This window comes from Portunus trituberculatus, chromosome 6 (assembly GCF_017591435.1).
Source record: "Portunus trituberculatus isolate SZX2019 chromosome 6, ASM1759143v1, whole genome shotgun sequence".
NCBI lineage: Eukaryota > Metazoa > Arthropoda > Malacostraca > Decapoda > Portunidae > Portunus > Portunus trituberculatus.
Genome location: NC_059260.1, coordinates 9,203,172 through 9,221,751, shown reverse-complemented (window position 1 = coordinate 9,221,751; position 18,580 = coordinate 9,203,172). Strand labels below are relative to the sequence as shown.

Genomic DNA, 18,580 nt, shown 5'->3' with positions numbered 1-18,580 from the left:
CAGCCAGCGATCAATGGCAACCCAAGAATATCCGACGTCGGGAATTCACCAACAGTAGGTGTTTTAGGCTGCTTGGAAGAAATCACGCTTGTATCGCTTGTAATACACATCAATGAATGTGAATTTCTATCAAATCAGAAATACTAACTGTTGAACACTAGGGCTGGACAAAATATAACAATTTAAGTACCGTGGAGACTCAGTACTCAAACTCAATTCATTCCAAATGTTTGAGTATTAAAAAAGTTCAACTATTGATACTTATAAATCAGGTAATTCATTCTAATCTTAGCAAAACTTTATGTGTATAAAAATTTCAATGTATATTTTTGACAATTTTGATTTGTACTGTAAGTGAAGGCTGGTGGTGGATAACTTAGAAAAGGAGGAGAGAAGGGTAGGGAGGAGGAGGGACGTCACCGGAGGACGAGTCACCATCCATGAAAATGTCTTTGTAAAGTTTGAATTCACTAATGGAGGGCTGTGGCTCACTAACACTAGCACTCTTACCAGATTCCTTATTTTCTCACCACTAATAAGCCTCTTTGGTGCCATCCTAAGTTTAAAAAAGAAAAGCTACTGACAGAATGCAGGAAAATGTTGTTTTTCTCAAGACTACGGCAGGACTAAGGATACACACCAGCATCAGTGTACCGGTATTACCAGTATCAGAACTGTACAGTGGCGGCTGCGAGAAGGGAGATGACAGAGCTTTGTATACGACCAAATGTGCGGTCGTTTGATTTCCAGATATTTTCACCATTACTAAGCCTTTGGTGTTAATATAAGTTTATAAATGAAGAAAAACTACAGATAGAATTCAGGAGAATGTTATTCTCATGACCCCTGCAGCACAAGTCACAACTGGCGGAGGGGGAATGAGGACGCCATGGAGCCTTTCTTTACAACCATGGGTGTGAATGTTCGACTTTAAAGTATTTTTTTGAGTATTAACTTGAAATTTTGCGTTCAAGTATTGAAAAGTTCAAGTACTACTTAGACGTTTGAGTAATGAGTCTCCACTGTACTTGCAGATCAGATTACTTGGCCAGGCGGATCCGTGGGATTCGGGTCCAGACACAATTACTGATAGGTCCTGCGCACCACACGATACTCATCTAGGAGGAGAGAGACAAATACTGGCCACGAGGGATTTGGGTCTGGCTGGACCCAATTACTGATAAATTCTGCGTGGTAATCATCTGAGGAGCAAGATGATTACTGGATCCGTGAGGTAACCAGACAATTACTGGCCTCATGGGTGGACGAATCCTATGTGGTATTTGGATCCTGGCTTGACCTGAATATTGATGAATCCCACACAGTATTTATCTGAGGAACAAGATGATTACTGGATCTGTGAGGCAGCCAGATGATTACTGTGAATTGCCTGGCTGTCAGTAAGATTTTAGGTGGTGGTGATCTGACAAATCCAGTAAAATGATAATTAATGTAATTCCAAGGAGGAGACAGTGTATACTTACAGAAATGATAATTATTCCCAGTGAGGTCAAATAGTAGTGGTTTTGGGGAGTTCTGTGAGTTTATCGTTAAGGCCAGCTGTGACCTCATTGAACATTCTCTTTGCGTCTCACAACACAGTGTGATTTTTAGTGACATAGGTCTGCCACAAACAACTGTGCACTATGTTTGGTGTTGGTTAAAAAGATGCCATGTAAATAATGATAATAATTACACCCAGTGAAATTAGCTAGACAAAGATGTGTTTTGTTAAAAATAAGGATTTCACTTTTAGAAGGGTAACAGCTGAGTGCTTCACCATTTCTCACATAAAATTATATAAAGGATAAAACATTGATGCGTATAACATGAAATGTAACAAAACGTCAGTGCAGCACTTTCATTGGTGCCAGGCATATCAATTCATCAATATCACATCATGAACTTAAGCTTTTCATTTCTAGGAGGCAGCAGAAAGGAAACTGAAAACTCAAGCTATGCACAGGGACTACTGGTCTGTCAGTGATTACCAGGATAATTCTGAGGAGCTTCAGGAAATTTTAGGTAAGTCATTGTTACATTATTTTAGCATAATTATATATTAATTTTCTTCCTCACAAGGTTGGTAATTTTTTAAACTTTTTAGCAGTCTCTGAATTCTGGATGAAACAATCATTTTTTTTTTATAGTTTTCAACTGTTTCGAAGGAATTAACACTTTTGTAGCAAATCAGTTTTTTTTTTCATTTGTACCTTGCACCTGATCCTGTGTCTCCTTAGAAAGTACTGTTTTGTGATGAAAAAAAAAAGAGATTAATAAAACAAATATAAATGCATCAGAAGAAAATAGTTTAGTCATCATAAAATACTACAGCAGTAACAGTTGGTGCTGTGGAAAGTACTCTTTGTCACTAGCTGCTAGTGTGGTCAGCTTAATCATAAGAACATAAGAAAATGAAAGAAGCTGCAAGAAGCTGTCAGGTCTACACGTGGCAGTCCCTATGTGAACAAAGCTACCAAAATCCACCTGTCATCCTCATCCATAAATTTGTGTAATCTTCTTATAAAGCTTCCTATTGACTCAGCACTGACAATATGATTACTGAGTCTGTTCCATTCATCAACAACTATGTTAAAGAACCACTTCCTTCCATTTCTTTGCTAAACCTAAATTTCTCAAGCTTGTACCCATTATTTCTGGTTTTATCTTAGTTACTGATTCCAAGAACTTTGCTCATATTTCCTCTGTTGTAAACAACATATACCACTTAAATACTCCCATGAAGTATCAGGTAAAACTCATTCAATTTTAATAAACCTGAACTGATTTTACCATAACTTAAGCTAACCCTAACTTAACCCAACCTAACGTAGCTACTCTAACCTAACCTATAGTAAAATCATGAATCTTGATAATTCTCATCTCAATATTTCACATCTTGATTGCCCCACGAAGAACCCATGGTTCACATATCTCAGTCAAATTACACAAATTTTGATCACTTCTTTTTCATCTGCTTACATTATAACAAACTTGGCACATCATTTTCCACCAAGCAGCAGCTTGCATTCCAAAACTCACTCCAGAAGCATATGTAAGTTTACAGAACACTCTGGAGTGCACTATAGTGTGGTTATGACATTATGGCTAATAGAAGTTCAATGGAGAGTTGATAGATGTACTCTCGATGTGCGGGTGGGAGGAGACAATGTTAATAAAAAATACCTCTCACACAAAACAACTGCTTACTCTTTTTTGGATGTATTAATTAAAAGTTGTGAAAATGGTTTAGTCACCTTTATTGGCCTGGGACTTAAGTATCCAACTTTTGTTCTGAACATTTATAAGATTAACTCAGTAAAATTTTTGCTGTATAGGGCTTATTGTGTATGTAATTCTTGGATTAATTTTGATGGAGATCAATAGGTTGAAAGGATCCTTGCTTGGCAACAACATTCAAACAGAAATGCATAACTAGCAATGTCATTCCAGTGACCCAACAGGTAAGCAGTTGCTACTCCACACCTTATTACAAGTTTTGTAAATCATAGAGGAACAGAACGAGTTATGATGGTATCTAGCATGCGACAGTAGGTAAAAATAGGCCTTTTTGGCTTGTTTATTGTGTCATATGTGTATACATCCACACAGCCTCGTAGGAACTATGGATTCGTTTAAAAAAGAAAAACTGGCATTATGGTCCCAAATAATTTGATTAGTATCTGACCAGAGCAAAATCCGTTACTGCAAAGTCCAATATTGTTACTTTCTTGTTACTTGGGGTGTTTTTTCAAGGATCTGCTCCACTGCGAGGCAGCGCTCAGCAGAGCCTCCCTCAAAAGCAACTATTATCTATAATTGTCTTTGATTTCCATGCCGTTAAAATCATAAACTTCCTTGAACAAATATGTCTTCAATTTCTTTTTGAAGATATCGATCCTGGCACAACCTTTGATATCACTCAGCAGTTTATTGTAAATCCTTGGTGCGCATCTTGCAAATGCTCGACATCCCATGTCAAGATTATAGCTTGGCTCATGTAGTCTGTATGGGTCTGCATCATGCCTCAGCTCCATCGTAGTGTCATGGTGGAATGTTTCCAGCAAGTTCCTCAAGTACTCAGGTTTTCCAGACTGTAATGCCTGATGAGTCATAACACTAATCTTGTACTCAGTTCGTGCTTTAATTGGCAGTCAATACAGATCTATCAATACAGGTGTTATCCTCTCACAAGGAGGAATGCCTGTAATCAGTCTGGCAGCTCTGTTCATGACAAGTTGTAAGTCTTTTAAGAGATACTTAGGCAGTCCATAATACAGTGAATTGCAGTAATCCAGTTTGCTTATCACATGATTATGAACCAGCATCTTCGTAGTTTTCTCATCCAAGTATTTTCTGACAAGACCTATATTTTTCAGATGGTATCTTGCCGTCTTAACCACCTGCCGTATTTGATCTTTCATAGATAAATGACAGTCCAATAATACTCCCAGATCCTTCACTGTATCACGAACACCCAAACTGTTACCATCAATATATAATGTGGACATATCAATCCTCTTTAAGTCCTTATTCTTACCCACTATCAAACATTTAGTCTTTTCTTAGTATGTGTGATAGTTCAATAGTATATATACAGAACAGAATAGGACCTAAAACACTTCCTTGGGGTACTCCTCTTTCTAAAATCTTCTTTATCTTTAGATCAAAGAAGTCAAGGAACATATTTGCCAGCACAGTGTCATTAAACCCCTCAGGCAACTTATTTATTCTCCTGTTACCTGTCAAATTACCCACTATCTTATATAATCTACTAATGTTAGACCGTGACTCTAATGACTTCTGTCTATAGTACTGACACTTTCTCCTCTGTACAAGTTTGTTTAGCCTGTTTCTCATGTCCATATATTCCTTCTTGCCTCTTCTGTTCGTAGTCTATGCCATCTTTTTTCTTTCTTCCTTTTTTCTTTCTTAGGTATGGAAATTTCAGTATTAAACCAAGGTGCATGATCCCTTATCTTAATATCCTTTTCATGAAGTGGACACATTTCATTGTATTCTTTTTTCATGTTGCCATTATATAATTCAGATAAACAAGATTCACATTTCTCAACTGCTACTCTTTCATGAGTACACACATCATCCTTTCTTAACTGAATGGCCTGTGACACTTCAGCTATCAGCCGCTCAGGATCAAAATAATTTTTCCTACGAAACATTAATCGCTTAGTGTACGTAGTTTCTTTTTTTACAAGATATTTGAAAAGTAACCATCCTGTGCACCAGTGAAATCCTGCAGATTTCATCAACATTTACTTCTTGAACAAGATTATGATCTGAGTCACAAAAGACCAAGTCAATTACATGTCCACCAGCAGATGTTGCTTTTTCTACTTTTTTGTCTAAATTAAAGGATTTCATCATATCTTGAAACTCCCTCACTATATAGTTTTCTTGTTCATCCATTCTTATATTAAAATCTCCACAAATAAAAATATTTACGTTCACCATATCCAGCAGTTCCAAGTATTTCCTGAAATTGTCAATAAACGACCAGGCACTTCATCACATTTCATGATGTAATGAACTGTGCCCCCTGCTGTTGGTTTGCAAAAAATATTCTCAATCTTTGACTTGATATCAGGAACTGCTTGAAGGTAGTAATTTCTCGCAATGATTGTATCAATGATACCCTCCTTAGTCTCTTCCTTATGGACATTACATAGCATTATCTTGGGTTTAATTTTCTGAACAGATTTAGTTGTCAACTTTTCATCCATCTCCAGTTTCTGGGCTGCCTCATTTCTCAGACTCTCATTGGCAAAATTCATCACTATTTTTTTGCCATCATTAGCAAATTTTGTATCATTAATTTGCATTCCATTCAAAGCATGAGAAACTTCATTCTTCAGATTTGCTTCAGAATCCTGAGTTACCCCTACAACAAGCAAGTTCTTTTTCATCCTCCTCTTCCTCTTCATGTCCTGCCAAGGCGTGGAATGTTCCGAGTCAGCAGAATTCAGCGACCAAGTAACTCCCGCCAAGCCTTTACACAGACAACACTTAATGAACTTTGCTAGGTCTCCAGAATCAGAGCTACACTTATAACAGGACGAAGGTAATAATGCTGAAATGGCATATTTCTCCGCCATCTTGGAGTCTTTTACTCCTTTTCACTTATTTTCTATCTAGCGACAACACTTTCCATAAATGTTCCTGTTTTTTTTCTCACAGGACATTCATATACCACTGTGCTCACTGAGAAGTCAGTGAGAACCTTTTTTCATGCAATAATATGCGTGAAAAAGTGGACCACCACTACAGAACTAGCAAGTATATGCGCGCGCACCGCATTAACTGTTGTGAGGTATATATATATATATATATATATATATATATATATATATATATATATATATATATATATATATATATATATATACAGGCAACCCCCGTTTAACGAAAGTTCACACAACAAAATTTTGCGACAACGAAGGTTTCCTTTTACTACCATCTGCTCGTTTAATGAATACCAAACTCGCTTTAACGAAGTTTTATCCAGGTAATTTTTTCCAAATTTGAAATCCCCACCGTATCATGCAAGCTGACAGGCTTTTGAATACACCAGGAGCTGCTGGTAGTAAGGCCTGCCTCAGGAGAAATCCTGAGACACCTGTAGAATAAAGATCAAGACCAAGCCTCTCGTGGACAACACAGGCGCTGCCAATACAAAGGCCTGACTCAGAAGAAATTCTGCATCACCTGTAGCATCAAGATCAAGATCAAGATCATGCGCACCACTCACTCCCCAGTCAAAATATAACAGCGTCACCAGTAGCTCATCTTCCCTAGTTCAACTTACCACCAAAACACCCTGCAATGTGGCCTAACGTTCCTAAGAAGACTAGGAAGTGTCTTACTCTCGAAGTGAAGCTGGGTATTATTCACAGAAACGAGAGGCCAGAAAACTAATAACATTGCTCGCCACCATCTTGACTCCATCTACTGTATACTATTTTCAAGTCAGCAGACTCTATTAAGAAGGCTGGTGAGACCGTATCTTCCTTGAAAGCTAAAAGAACCACCTGAACTCGTGATTCTATAATGGATAAAATGGAAAGCCTTATGGAAATGTGGTACATAAGTTTTGTATGCGGTACCATGATGCGCACTTTGTTTACATTTCACAGGTTGCCGGTTAGTGTATTTCCCGTTTCACTCTCCCTCCCTTCATAAAGTTAAGATCATCTGCATTATAAAGTTACGTACATACATACATTAGTGTACATTATAATGACTTAAATTAAACTACCTAAATGTTTAACTTCATAATTTTTACTTTCATTAAACCTTTTACTGTACTATGATGCACTCTTGCTTTGCTTACTCTCAATGGAAGTTCAAATCAGGGGTTAAACTTGTTATAATCGGTTCGCTTAATGAAGTTTTGTATGAAGTGTTTTTAGGAACGTAACCCCTTCGTTAAGCGGGGCTGCCTTTATAAATATATATATATATATATATATATATATATATATATATATATATATATATATATATATATATATATATATATATATATATATATATATATATATATATATATATATATATATATATATATATATATATATATATATATATATATATTATTACGCTGAGCGATATAATTTCTTTTATTTTGTTTTGATAGCCTCATAGTCGCTGCCCGGCTGGCGGGCGACGAGTGTGAGAGAGAGAGAGAGAATGGGAGTGCTTTGACATCATCCCTCCCTCCCTGAGCCGAGCACGGGGTGGCCGGAAGAAGTGACACCAACCTCCTTTGTTTTTCCCCATTGCACTGAGAGACCTTAAGCAGAGTAGTCACCGTCGCTTTGTAATAGATTTAATTGGAATTATTCTGTGCACTCCTATGAAGTGTGTCTGGAGGGCCACTCACAGTAAGGGTGAGATCTGGAAGAGTGTGTAGACCTTGAGGCAAGATGCTGCTGTGCTTAGAGAGCGCAGTAGTAGTTATTAAGTTCTGTAGTGAGTGGGCTGCGGAGATAAGTAGCCGCCATTACGTGTGCCACAACTTTTGGCGGCTTTCATGAGCCTTGTGAGAGACAGGGTGTCGCCAGAGGTTCGTGGGTACGGGAACTGCTGTTATCTCCCAGTCACCTTGCAGCCGAAAGCTGATGGAAAAGTGCGCTTCTGCATTGATTTTCACAAGGTGAACTCTCTGTCTACCAGTGATACCTACCCCTTGCCCAGGGTTGATGACTCGGTAGATCGTATTGGGGCTGCCACCTACATCACGAAGGTGGACCTAGTCAAAGGGTACTGGCAAGTGCCTCTAACTGAGCGAGCCAAGCAGATCGCTAGTTTTGTAGCCAATGGCGCTGTGTATCAGTGCCAAGTGATGCCCTATGGGCTTAAGAATGCCCTGTCACCTTCCAAAGGCTGATGGATTGAGTGGTAGATGGCCTGAAGAACTGCGTCGTGTACATCGATGACGTAGTGATTTATGACACGTCCTGGGAGGAACACGTCCAGAATGTAGAGGCCTTGTTTGCCCATCTGCAGGAGGCAGACTTAGTAGTTAACCTAGAAAAGTGTGACTTTGTGAGGGCTAGAGTACAGTACTTGGGCTATGTAGTGGGCCAGGGCTGCGTGACTCCCCCAGAGGCCAAGGTCGAGGCGATAAGTCGGTTCCCCGCCCCGACATGCCGTCGAGGCCTGCAGAAGTTCCTCGGTGTAGTAGGCTACTACAGGAGGTTTGTGCCTGGTTACTCCACCCTCCTGGCATCTCTCACCGATCTCCTGCAGAAGGGGCGGAAGTGGATGTGGTCTCCAGACTGTGCAGCTGCGTTTTCATGAGTAAAACAGCTGCTCTGAGCTGCCAGTCTTCAGGGCTCCTGACTTTAAGTAGCCTTTCTCGCTGGCCGTAGATGCTAGTCAGGTGGGGGTTGGAGCGGTGTTACTGCAGCCAGACCACCAGGAAGTCAGCCACCCTGTGTGTTATTTCTCTAAGAAGTTCACCCCCGCGCAGATAAATTATTCTGTGATAGAACAAGAACTTCTAGCCATCATCTTAGCATTACAACATTTCAAAATTTATGTCCCCTCCTATGGTCCCAAAATTACTATCTTTTCAGACCATAGCCCCCTTCAGTTCTTAGATAGATTTAAGTTCAAGAATGTGCGTTTGACCCGCTGGAGTTTGCTCCTCCAGGAGTATGATCTAGAAGTTCGCCGTATCAAAGGGCGCGACAGTGTCGTCGCCGACTGTCTGTCTCGCATGACATCGCAAAGAGCATTTGAGGGCGAGTTGCCATCTTTGTTACTTGTCTTTGTTTTGAGAACCTCAAGCCCAGTTTCAGTTTACCAAAATTTTTGAAAATTTGTTTTGTTTTCAAAAATTTTCTTTCAAGGGGGGGCGTATTACGCTGAGCGATATAATTTCTTTTATTTTGTTTAGTTAGCCTCATAGTCGCCGCCCAGCTGGCGGGCGACGAGTATGAGAGAGAGAGAGAGAGAGAGAATGGGAGTGCTGTGACGTCATCCCTCCCTCCCTGAGCCGAGCGCGGGGTGGCGGGAGAAGCGACGCCAACCTCCTTTGTTTTTCCCAGAGCACTGAGAGAACTTAAGCAGAGTAGTCACCGCCGCTGTGTAATAGATTTAATTGGAATTATTCCGTGCACTCCTGTGAAGTGTGTCTGGAGGGCCACTCACAGTAAGGGTGAGGTCTGGAAGAGTGTGTAGACCTTGAGGCGAGATGCTGCTTTGCTTAGAGAGCGCAGTGAGCAGTTATTAAGTTCTGTAGTGAGCGGGCTGCGGAGATAAGTAGCCGCCATTACGTGTGCCACGACTTTTGGTGGCTTTCATGAGCCTTGTGAGAGACAGGGTGTCACCAGGGGTTCGTGGGTACGGGAACTGCTGTTATCTCTGCCCAGTAGGTGGCTGGAAGAGATTGCTGTCTGGTAGTGGGCAGTACTCAGTGTTGTGAATTCCGTGTAGCGGGATCAAGTACTGCGCCTCTGTGGGTTGCCGGGGAAGGAGATCAGGGAGCCGTAGTGTTGTAGTGAGAGGACCTAATGTCCTTACGTAGTATGTAGTATAGGAGGAAAATACCCTCCAGTAGTAAGTAGAAGTAGTAGTGGTGGTATTGGAGGTGCGAGGCAGCTCGTTTGTTCCCCCATAGTGCGTGGGAGGTGAGCCACGTGAGTTGAGGCCCAGTAAGGGTGGCGGGGCAGTCTTCTCCCACTCTTGTGTTGAGTTCGTTCTGACCTGAAGTGTTCGTGTCTGTTATTGTTTGCCACGTCCGGGAGACGTGTGTAGTGTGTTTCGCCGAGGCTGAGGGCCTCATAGAATATTGTGGGCAGTAGTGTGCTGTGTTAGCTGCCTTGGTGGTGTGGGGCCGGCTGAAGAGAAGTGTGTCAGTGTATGTGAAAGCGGCTGACGAGGAGGTGGGCTAGTACGCAGTACTAGCCCACTATATATATATATATATATATATATATATATATATATATATATATATATATATATATATATATATATATATTTATACTGTATTCGATGGGCTCATCAGACGCACCCAGTTTTGGCAGCCATTCAAATAAAAAAAAAAAAGATAAATGAGTAGATTTAAGTTGTGACTATGAAGTGACATTTGAAGACTCTCATATGGATTTAGATAATTATTAAATCCTAATATTTTGCATTTAAAAACTTTGATATTTGCTAGTAGCCTATGTACTAATCCTGTTGTGAGATGTAAAAAGTGTAGGTTGGCATATGGTGTTGGAAGTGACTGTGAGAAACTACAGGGCTAATAATCATTATTTCTTATCATCATTTTTTTTTTTTTTTTTTTTGCATATATTATATTTAAGAATGTTAAAAGATAGGTGCAATTTTAATTGTATGAAAGTGTCTTATGTCGAGGAGTAACAGCATCACACTGTAAAGAATGTAGTGAAGCTTGCCTATGTTTTGTTTTGGTTATTTGGTGTGTGATCACTTAGGAAAATTCCTGCTAACTGGTGTCATTCTCTATAAATTACCAGTAGGTGTGATCTATTATTTATTGTTACCTTGAAAGGAAGAGTTTTCATGGTGTACAGTAATACTAACCATCACTTTCTGTACATGTGCAAAGCTGTATGGAATTTGATTTTAGAACATTTCTTTTTGCCCTAGACTTACCAGTAACCACTGCCTCAGTGCTGAACCTTGGCCTCATAAGACACAGGCTTATTTCCTGAGACTCTTTTTGAGAAACGGTGCCTCTTATGAGCCCCACCAGATGGGAACCGCCTTGTCGTGGTGGCCTCCGTGCCCCTGTGACCTGGCGAGCTACGCTAGAGGGGGCTTAGGCCCCTGCTCTGCCCTTTCGAGGGGGAGAGGGCTACCCATGCTAGTAAGGTCGCCAGTGAGGGGCCAGACTAAATGGTTCCTACGTAGGCTGCCAGTGAACCAGCGGAGCCACCCGCTGGAGGGATTGCCCAATAGGGGCCGTCCTGTGCTGGATGGTTGGGTGTCCAGGCTGGGATGCTTTGGGAGGGGGTTCTCAGCTCTGTCGTGGACAAACATTCGTATCATGTGGGGCCTTTTTTTAAAACGACTGGTTCGCATGGGGACGAGATACCTCGTCCACGGCAGCCAGCGCTCCCTCCAATTGTAGTCCCAGTAAGTGGTTTCCCTTGCCCTGGAGCCATTTTTGTGTAACTTTATATATGGTGAAACACAAAAACTGTCAGGTTCTCGTGAGGTGGCTGACCTGGCCCGCGAGACGTCATCTTCAGGTCTGAGTGGGAAGGAGGATTCCCCTCCACAAGAGCCTCCTGCAGCAGTCTCCTGTTCTGGGAGTTCTTCTGAGGGACGTATTTCTGCTGCATATGACTCCCTTGTGATGGTAAATGTTAACCCATCATTTTCTTATCACGCCTTGCACTCACTTCTCAAGGTGTATGGCACGGTTCTTCGTATTCGACTTGTTTATGATAAGGATTTTCCATCTAACCGCTGCTATGTGACTTTTCTATCATGTGACGAAGCCCGTCTGTTTTATGAACATGTAGCATCTCTTCCTCTTGCTGGCTCTGGCTTTAAGTCAGAACTTCTCCACTCTCGCAATATTTCGGACAGCGACACGGACTACATCCCAAATCTTTTTGACCACCATTTTGAGAGTTCAGTTCCTGAAGTCCGCCAGATCCCGCCTCCACGTTGGTTTGTGGCCTACTACAGAAGTGGGCGCGGAAATTTCATCCATGCCTCCCGGTACCTGTCCAAAGAGATCGGCACGATTCCTGAGGGAAACCTCAAGAAATATGGTAAGGGGTGCTAGTGCGAGCGAAAGATATCACGCAGGCAAGGATGTTGCAACATCTACCATGTCCTTCTGACAGCATGTTTGAGACTATAAAGGCACATCCCACCTTTAATTACAGCAAAGGTTGTGTGTACAGTCAGGATCTTTATGAATTCCTGATGAGGAAATACTAGCAATGTGTCCTAGCTCAGTCCAAAAGGTGACAAAGATGAGGAACTCCTCCAACATGGTCCTTCTCACCTTTTTTGGTTCCACCCTTCCTGACCGTGTTAATATCGGACCTATTAATCTTAGGGTGAGGCGTTTTGTTTCTCGCCCTCTTCAGTGTTTCTCATGTTATTCGTACGGTCACGGTAAAAGCTCCTGCAAGGAGGCTTCCCGATGTGGTAATTGCTCTGCACTAGACTCACATTCTGAGGAGCATTGCAATGCAGCTGCTTATTGTTTTCATTGCCGTGATGCTCACCAAGTACGTTCCAGGCAATGCCCTAGGTATCGCCTGGAACAGGATATTTTACAGCTTGCTAACAGTCAGTTCATCAGTTTAGGTAGCGCCCGCCGTGAACTCCTTTACCGCCAGAAGGACGGTACTGGTGCGACATCTTATGCTTCATTGGCCGCTCGCTCTTCAGCCGAGTCTGCCGGTCTGAAGACAACTCCTCCTGCTACCTCTCGCTCTGTTGGGGGTGTGGTCCTGTTCATCTGGCTAACAGGTTTGCCGTTTTGTCCAATGACTCAGTTGAGTCATCTCTTAGAAGTGACGAAAACAATACGGACTTGACCAAAGTAACCCATGTAGTAGATGTCCATTTTCCACCTGTATCTCCTAAGCCTTTGAAGGGCCTGACCAAACGGCACCGTGGCTCTGCGGAGTCGATCGATTTAGCTCAGCCTAAACAATCTAAGGTTTCTCCCGGTGTACATGATCGTAGGTCCTCCAGGGACCGCTCTGCAATGGTAGAGCCAGTTGTTTCTGTCCAGCCTTCTGTGACGCCCTCCGTCTCAGATCGGGCTTCTTGTGATGAGGACGGTCTTAGCATGGAGACGTCCGATGATATTGTCACAGCCGTCCCTCGTGGACCCGCTGTATCAAAAAGTGCAGTCCAGCCTGACCCTCGTCTTCCGATGACCGGTAGGAGTGATGATGGTTCGCATCACTCACCGGTAGGCCGAAAGGCTGCGGTCCAACGACCCGGTACATCTCAACTCCCGGTGTCTTCTCGTCGGTTGATTATTTCTAGTCAGGTGAGTCACGGGCAGCCCCTCAAAAGGCTCGCCCGTCCACTGCACCTAAATAGTCATCTTCAAGCTTCTACAGTGGAACTGTAGAGGCCTTCGCGCCTCGTGGGGGAACTCCGAGCTTTGCTGTCGGAGTTCTCTCCAGCCTGTGTAGCTCTACAAGAGACTATGCTAGGTGATAGTACTTATTCTAGTCCTCCTGGCTATCGTGCCTTTTTTAGCACTCCTTTCCCTGACCAGGGCCACCACGGTGGCACAGCTATTCTAGTCCGTCAGGATATACCTGTTATCCCGTTACAACTTAACTCTCCCTTCAGGTGGTTGCTGTTAAGGTCTTTATGGGACGACTGTACACCATTTGCAGTTTATATCTCCTCCTCGGCTTCCTGTCTCCAGGGGTGAGCTTGACGGCCTGGTGCGTCAGCTGACTCCGCCTTTTCTTTTGTTGGGAGATTTTAACGGCCGTCACCCATTGTGGGATGAAGGTGCTAGTAATCCTCGTGGGGTTTTAATCGGTTCTTTTATTGAGGATGAGGATTGGAGGTTTTAAATTCTGGGGATGTTACACATTTCCACAGTCCTACTGGGACTTTTACAGCTATCGATCTTTCTCTGTGTACATCTAATTCTTTCCTTGATTTTAATTGGCGGGTCCTACCGGATTTACACGGTAGTGACCACTTTCCGATTTTATTATAATCTGTGAACACTGAGCCACAGTCCCGGCCCCCACGCTGGGTTTTAGACAAGGCAGATTGGCCTCGATTCACAGACCTTAGCTCTTTTATCCGTCCGCTGGCTGACTTTTCTACTTGTGCTGAGGCTGTTGATTATTTTACCGATTTTTTAATTTCAGTAGCGCTTCAGACAATCCCTAGGACGTCAGGTCGCTTTACTAAGCGTCCCGTTCCTTGGTGGAACGCAGCATGCACTGAAGCGGTGAAAGAGAAACGGGCAGCTTTCTCTCGTCTCCGGCGACATCGTGGGGACCCGCAGTGCCTGGAAGCTTTTCGGCGCTGCCGAGCTCGAGCCCGCCGCGTTTTGAAAGAGGCACAAAGAGCCTCTTGGAAAGCTTATGTGTCTTCCATTAATGCCCACACTCCTCTTACGGATGTCTTTAACAAAGTCCGCCGAATTGCTGGGAAGTATTCTGCTCCTTCCCCACCAGTTTTGTTGTCTGCTGGGCGAACGGTGGCAGACCCTAGGACTGTCGCCGACCTCTTCGCGGAGCACTTTGCCAGTGTTTTCCGGAGGCATCCTGCAGCCCCGGCGCACGTCACCGCCAGAGAATGGAATCTCTCGGCATAAATTTTTCTTCCACAGGAGGAGTCTTATAATGTCCCTTCTCTGCCTCCGAGTTGCGGACTGCTTTGTCCCAGTGTCATGACTCTTCTCCTGGCCCAGATGATATTCCTTATGCCTTCTTGCGCCACATGTCTGACAGTGCTTTTAACTTTTATTAAATCTTTATAATATGATTTGGCATACCGGTGACTTTCCATCTTCTTGGGCTGTGGCAGTGGTTCTCCCATTTCCGAAGCCTGGGAAAGATAATCTTCAGGCTACGAACTATCGTCCTATATCTTTGACGTCCTGCATTTGTAAAGTGTTAGAAAAGATGGTAAATGTAAGACTCATGTGGTACTTGGAGACGTGGGAAGTACTTGTCATCGGCACAGTACGGCTTCCGAAAGATGAGGTCTACTACTGATGCTCTTTTATCCCTAGAGTCTTCTATTTGTGAGGCCTTCGCTAATCACCACCATCAAGTAACAGTGTTTTTTGACCTGGAGAAGGCCTACGACACAGCTTGGTGTCATGGGATTTTACGTTCCTTGTTTAATTTTGGTCTCCGTGGCCACCTTCCTATTTTTATCCAGCAGTTTTTATCCAGACGTCTTTTACGGGTTCGAGTGGGGAGTGTTCTCTCCGATGCTACTGCTCTAAATGACGGTGTCCCACAGGGAAGTATTCTTAGTGTTACACTATTTGCAGTCGCAATAAATGGTGTTATAGATACTCTACCAGATGGCGTTCACAGCTCTTTATATGTGGACGACTTGTGCATCTCCTTTGCTGCTGCTAGGATGTCACTGATTGAGCGAAAGCTCAATCAATCGAATGTCCAGTTGGGCCAACATAAATGGTTTTCGATTCTCCACCTCAAAGACCGTGTCTATGCATTTTGTCGTAATCGTGGTGTCCATCCAGATCCCGATTTATATTTAGCCAATAGACGCATCTCATGTGTGGAGGCCACTCGATATCTTGGCCTATTGTTTGACAACCGTCTTACATGGGTTCCCCATTTCCGTTCTCTTAAAGCGTCTTGTCGGACGGCACTATCCCTTCTTCGGGTTTTAAGTCACACCTCTTGGGGTGCGGACAGGGACACGTTGCTGCTGCTTCACCGTACACTCATACTTCCGAAGCTGGAATACGGCTGTGAGATCTACTCATCCGCAACGGATGCACGACTACGCACGCTTGACCCCGTGCATCATGCTGGGGTCCGCTTGGCTACGGGTGCATTTCGGACATCTCCAATACCTAGCCTTCTAGTGGATGCTGGTTTCTGGCCGCTCGACCTCCGGCGCCAGTCTTCGATGCTCCGGTGTTGGTTTCGCACCCACCGTCTTCCCGATTGTGTCCCTTGTCTGTCAATGTTGCGGGACTCGCGTTCGCAGGCGTATGTCACTCGACCGAGTCTACCTAAACCTTTTGGCCTTCGTGTGGCAAACCTCATGTTGGATTTGTCCATCGACCCCACTCCTGTCTACTCTTTCTGGCTTCCACGAGTTGGTTCTTGGCAGCTTCCGGTTGTTTCAATATGCCCTCCTGCCATGGATGGCAAGAAGGATTTTCTGCCAGCTCAGTCCCACACCCGGCTTTTAGAACACTTTTTTATCCATTCTGATGACATCCCGTTTTTATTGATGGTTTCAAACCCGACGCAGGCGTTGGGTTTAGTGTGGTTTTCCTCTTTTATCGGTCTGGCAGCCTTCCTTCGGTAGCCTCCGTCTTTACTGCGGAGCTGTCTGCCATAGTCCTAGCTTTACAGATTATTTTTACTCTCCCGGTTTCGTCTTTTACAATTTTTAGTGACTGTCGCAGTGCTCTTACTGCTCTCTTTTCTTTTATTTCCTTCACCCTTTGGTTTTATCAGCCCTGGAGTGGCTATATCTTCTTACCAAACGAGGATATCGTGTTGGGTTCTGTTGGGTCCCTGGTCACGTAGGTGTTCCAGGGAATGAACACGCAGACCGCCTCGCTAAAGAGGCAGCAAGTCGCGCTACATCTCCTTCCCTGTTCCGTTTCGAGATGTATTTCATGCAATTCGTGTGGCGATTGCAGCAATATGGCAGAGGAGATGGCTAACGGGGGTCGCAACCTCGAAAATGGGAGAGATTACTACTTCCACACTCCCTCAGTGGACTTACACCCATGTCCAGGATTGCCGTGCACAGACTTTATTGGCGCGACTTCGTATAGGTCACACGTACCTTACACAAAGGTACCTCCTGACCAGGGACCCTCAACCTTACAGTGATGACTGCTTGGTGCCGCTCACCGTGCGGCACCTGTTGGTGGAGTGCCCTAGTTTGATCAAGTTATGACACCGCTACCTCTAGCGGTGTCTACTATATCTCAAAGGTCCTTGGACCAGCTTCTCATGCCCCTGGCCATGACATTTTTAGCTTTTTGGGAGAAGCAGGCCTCCTCCCCAATTTGTAAATTTTATTTGTTATGTATTTTAATGTTTTATTTAATTTTATTGTAGTCTTAGTTTTTAGTTAACTTTAGTTTTTTTTTTTTAACTACTTTTAGTTTTTTAAAACTATAGTTGCGGCGCCATATGACTCTAGCTGTTGCGGCGCCTAAGGCAAATCCATCCATCCATCCAGCCTCTTATGAGTTATCAAATATGGTATATATATATATATATATATATATATATATATATATATATATATATATATATATATATATATATATATATATATACACTGTTGGTCAGAGCAGGAGGCGCGGTACCTGTGACATCTTATGAAGGAGATTAATGACACAGAAAATATGTTTTTATGAGGGTATTCACCTAAACTAATGATTGATAGGGTGCCCTCGTGCCTTTTTGACCTTTTGAGTCTCCTGGGAAGTGAATCACCCAGGTGGTGGAGATACTGAGCATCAATATTGTCCCATACGTCCTGAATACCAGCTTGAAGGTGTGGGAGGGAGGAGACATCTCTCTCCTTTAGCTTCAGTTTCATGTATGCCCAGGTATTTTTTATAGGGTGAAGGTCTAGGGAACTTGCGAGCCAAGGTTTTAAAAGGCTGACATTGCAGAAATCAAAATAGTAAACAATTAACTTTACTGTATGGCACGGTGCACCATCTTGCATGAAGGTATCAGCATTGCACTTTTCCACACACTCATCTGACTCATCTAGAATTAGCTCAAAGTTGGTTCATACGAACATTTCTTGGGCAAAAACACTAATTTTTCAAGACCATAGTAAGAAAAACAACCCCACACCATCAAAGAATCTGGATTTCAATGTTTGTGTTGTGTAGCGTGGATCGTGACGGTTACTACCGGGTCTGCGGTACACACGGTTTCTCTGGTTGTCTGTAATCTGAAAGCTTGCCTCATCTGACCAACGTACCCTACGATACTTACCTAAGTCCCAATCTTTGTGCTGAGACACAAACTGCTTGCTTACTGTTAAGGTAATCATGACTGAAGCAAGGTTTTGAAACTGCGCGGCAACTCCGTTACTCCATGTTGCCTTTCACGTATCTCCACACACTCCTTTCACTAGATACTAGATACTAGATTGTAGATACTAAAACACAGGGAAACTTAGCCTGCTTCTGTATTTCCATATTCCTACGACTTGACTTCTTTTAAGAGAGAGGTGACAAGACATTTGTCCTTGGCTTTTGGCTAATTCTTTCTAATGTTTTGGGGAGACTGCAGTTCCAGTGAGCCTTTTTTTTCTTATGATTTGTTGCCCTTGGCAACTCTCCTTCTTATATATATATATATATATATATATA

General features: G+C 43.0%; 1 protein-coding gene across 1 annotated transcript in view; it reads left to right on the top strand.

The window, feature by feature from the left end:
• Positions 1-18,580, top strand: part of LOC123517268 — a 230,171-nt gene that overhangs the window by 35,586 nt on the left and 176,005 nt on the right. Inside the window, exon 4 of the mRNA XM_045277241.1 lies at positions 1,926-2,025. Coding sequence (XP_045133176.1) covers positions 1,926-2,025 — 100 coding nt within the window. The remainder of the gene's footprint in view (positions 1-1,925; positions 2,026-18,580) is intronic.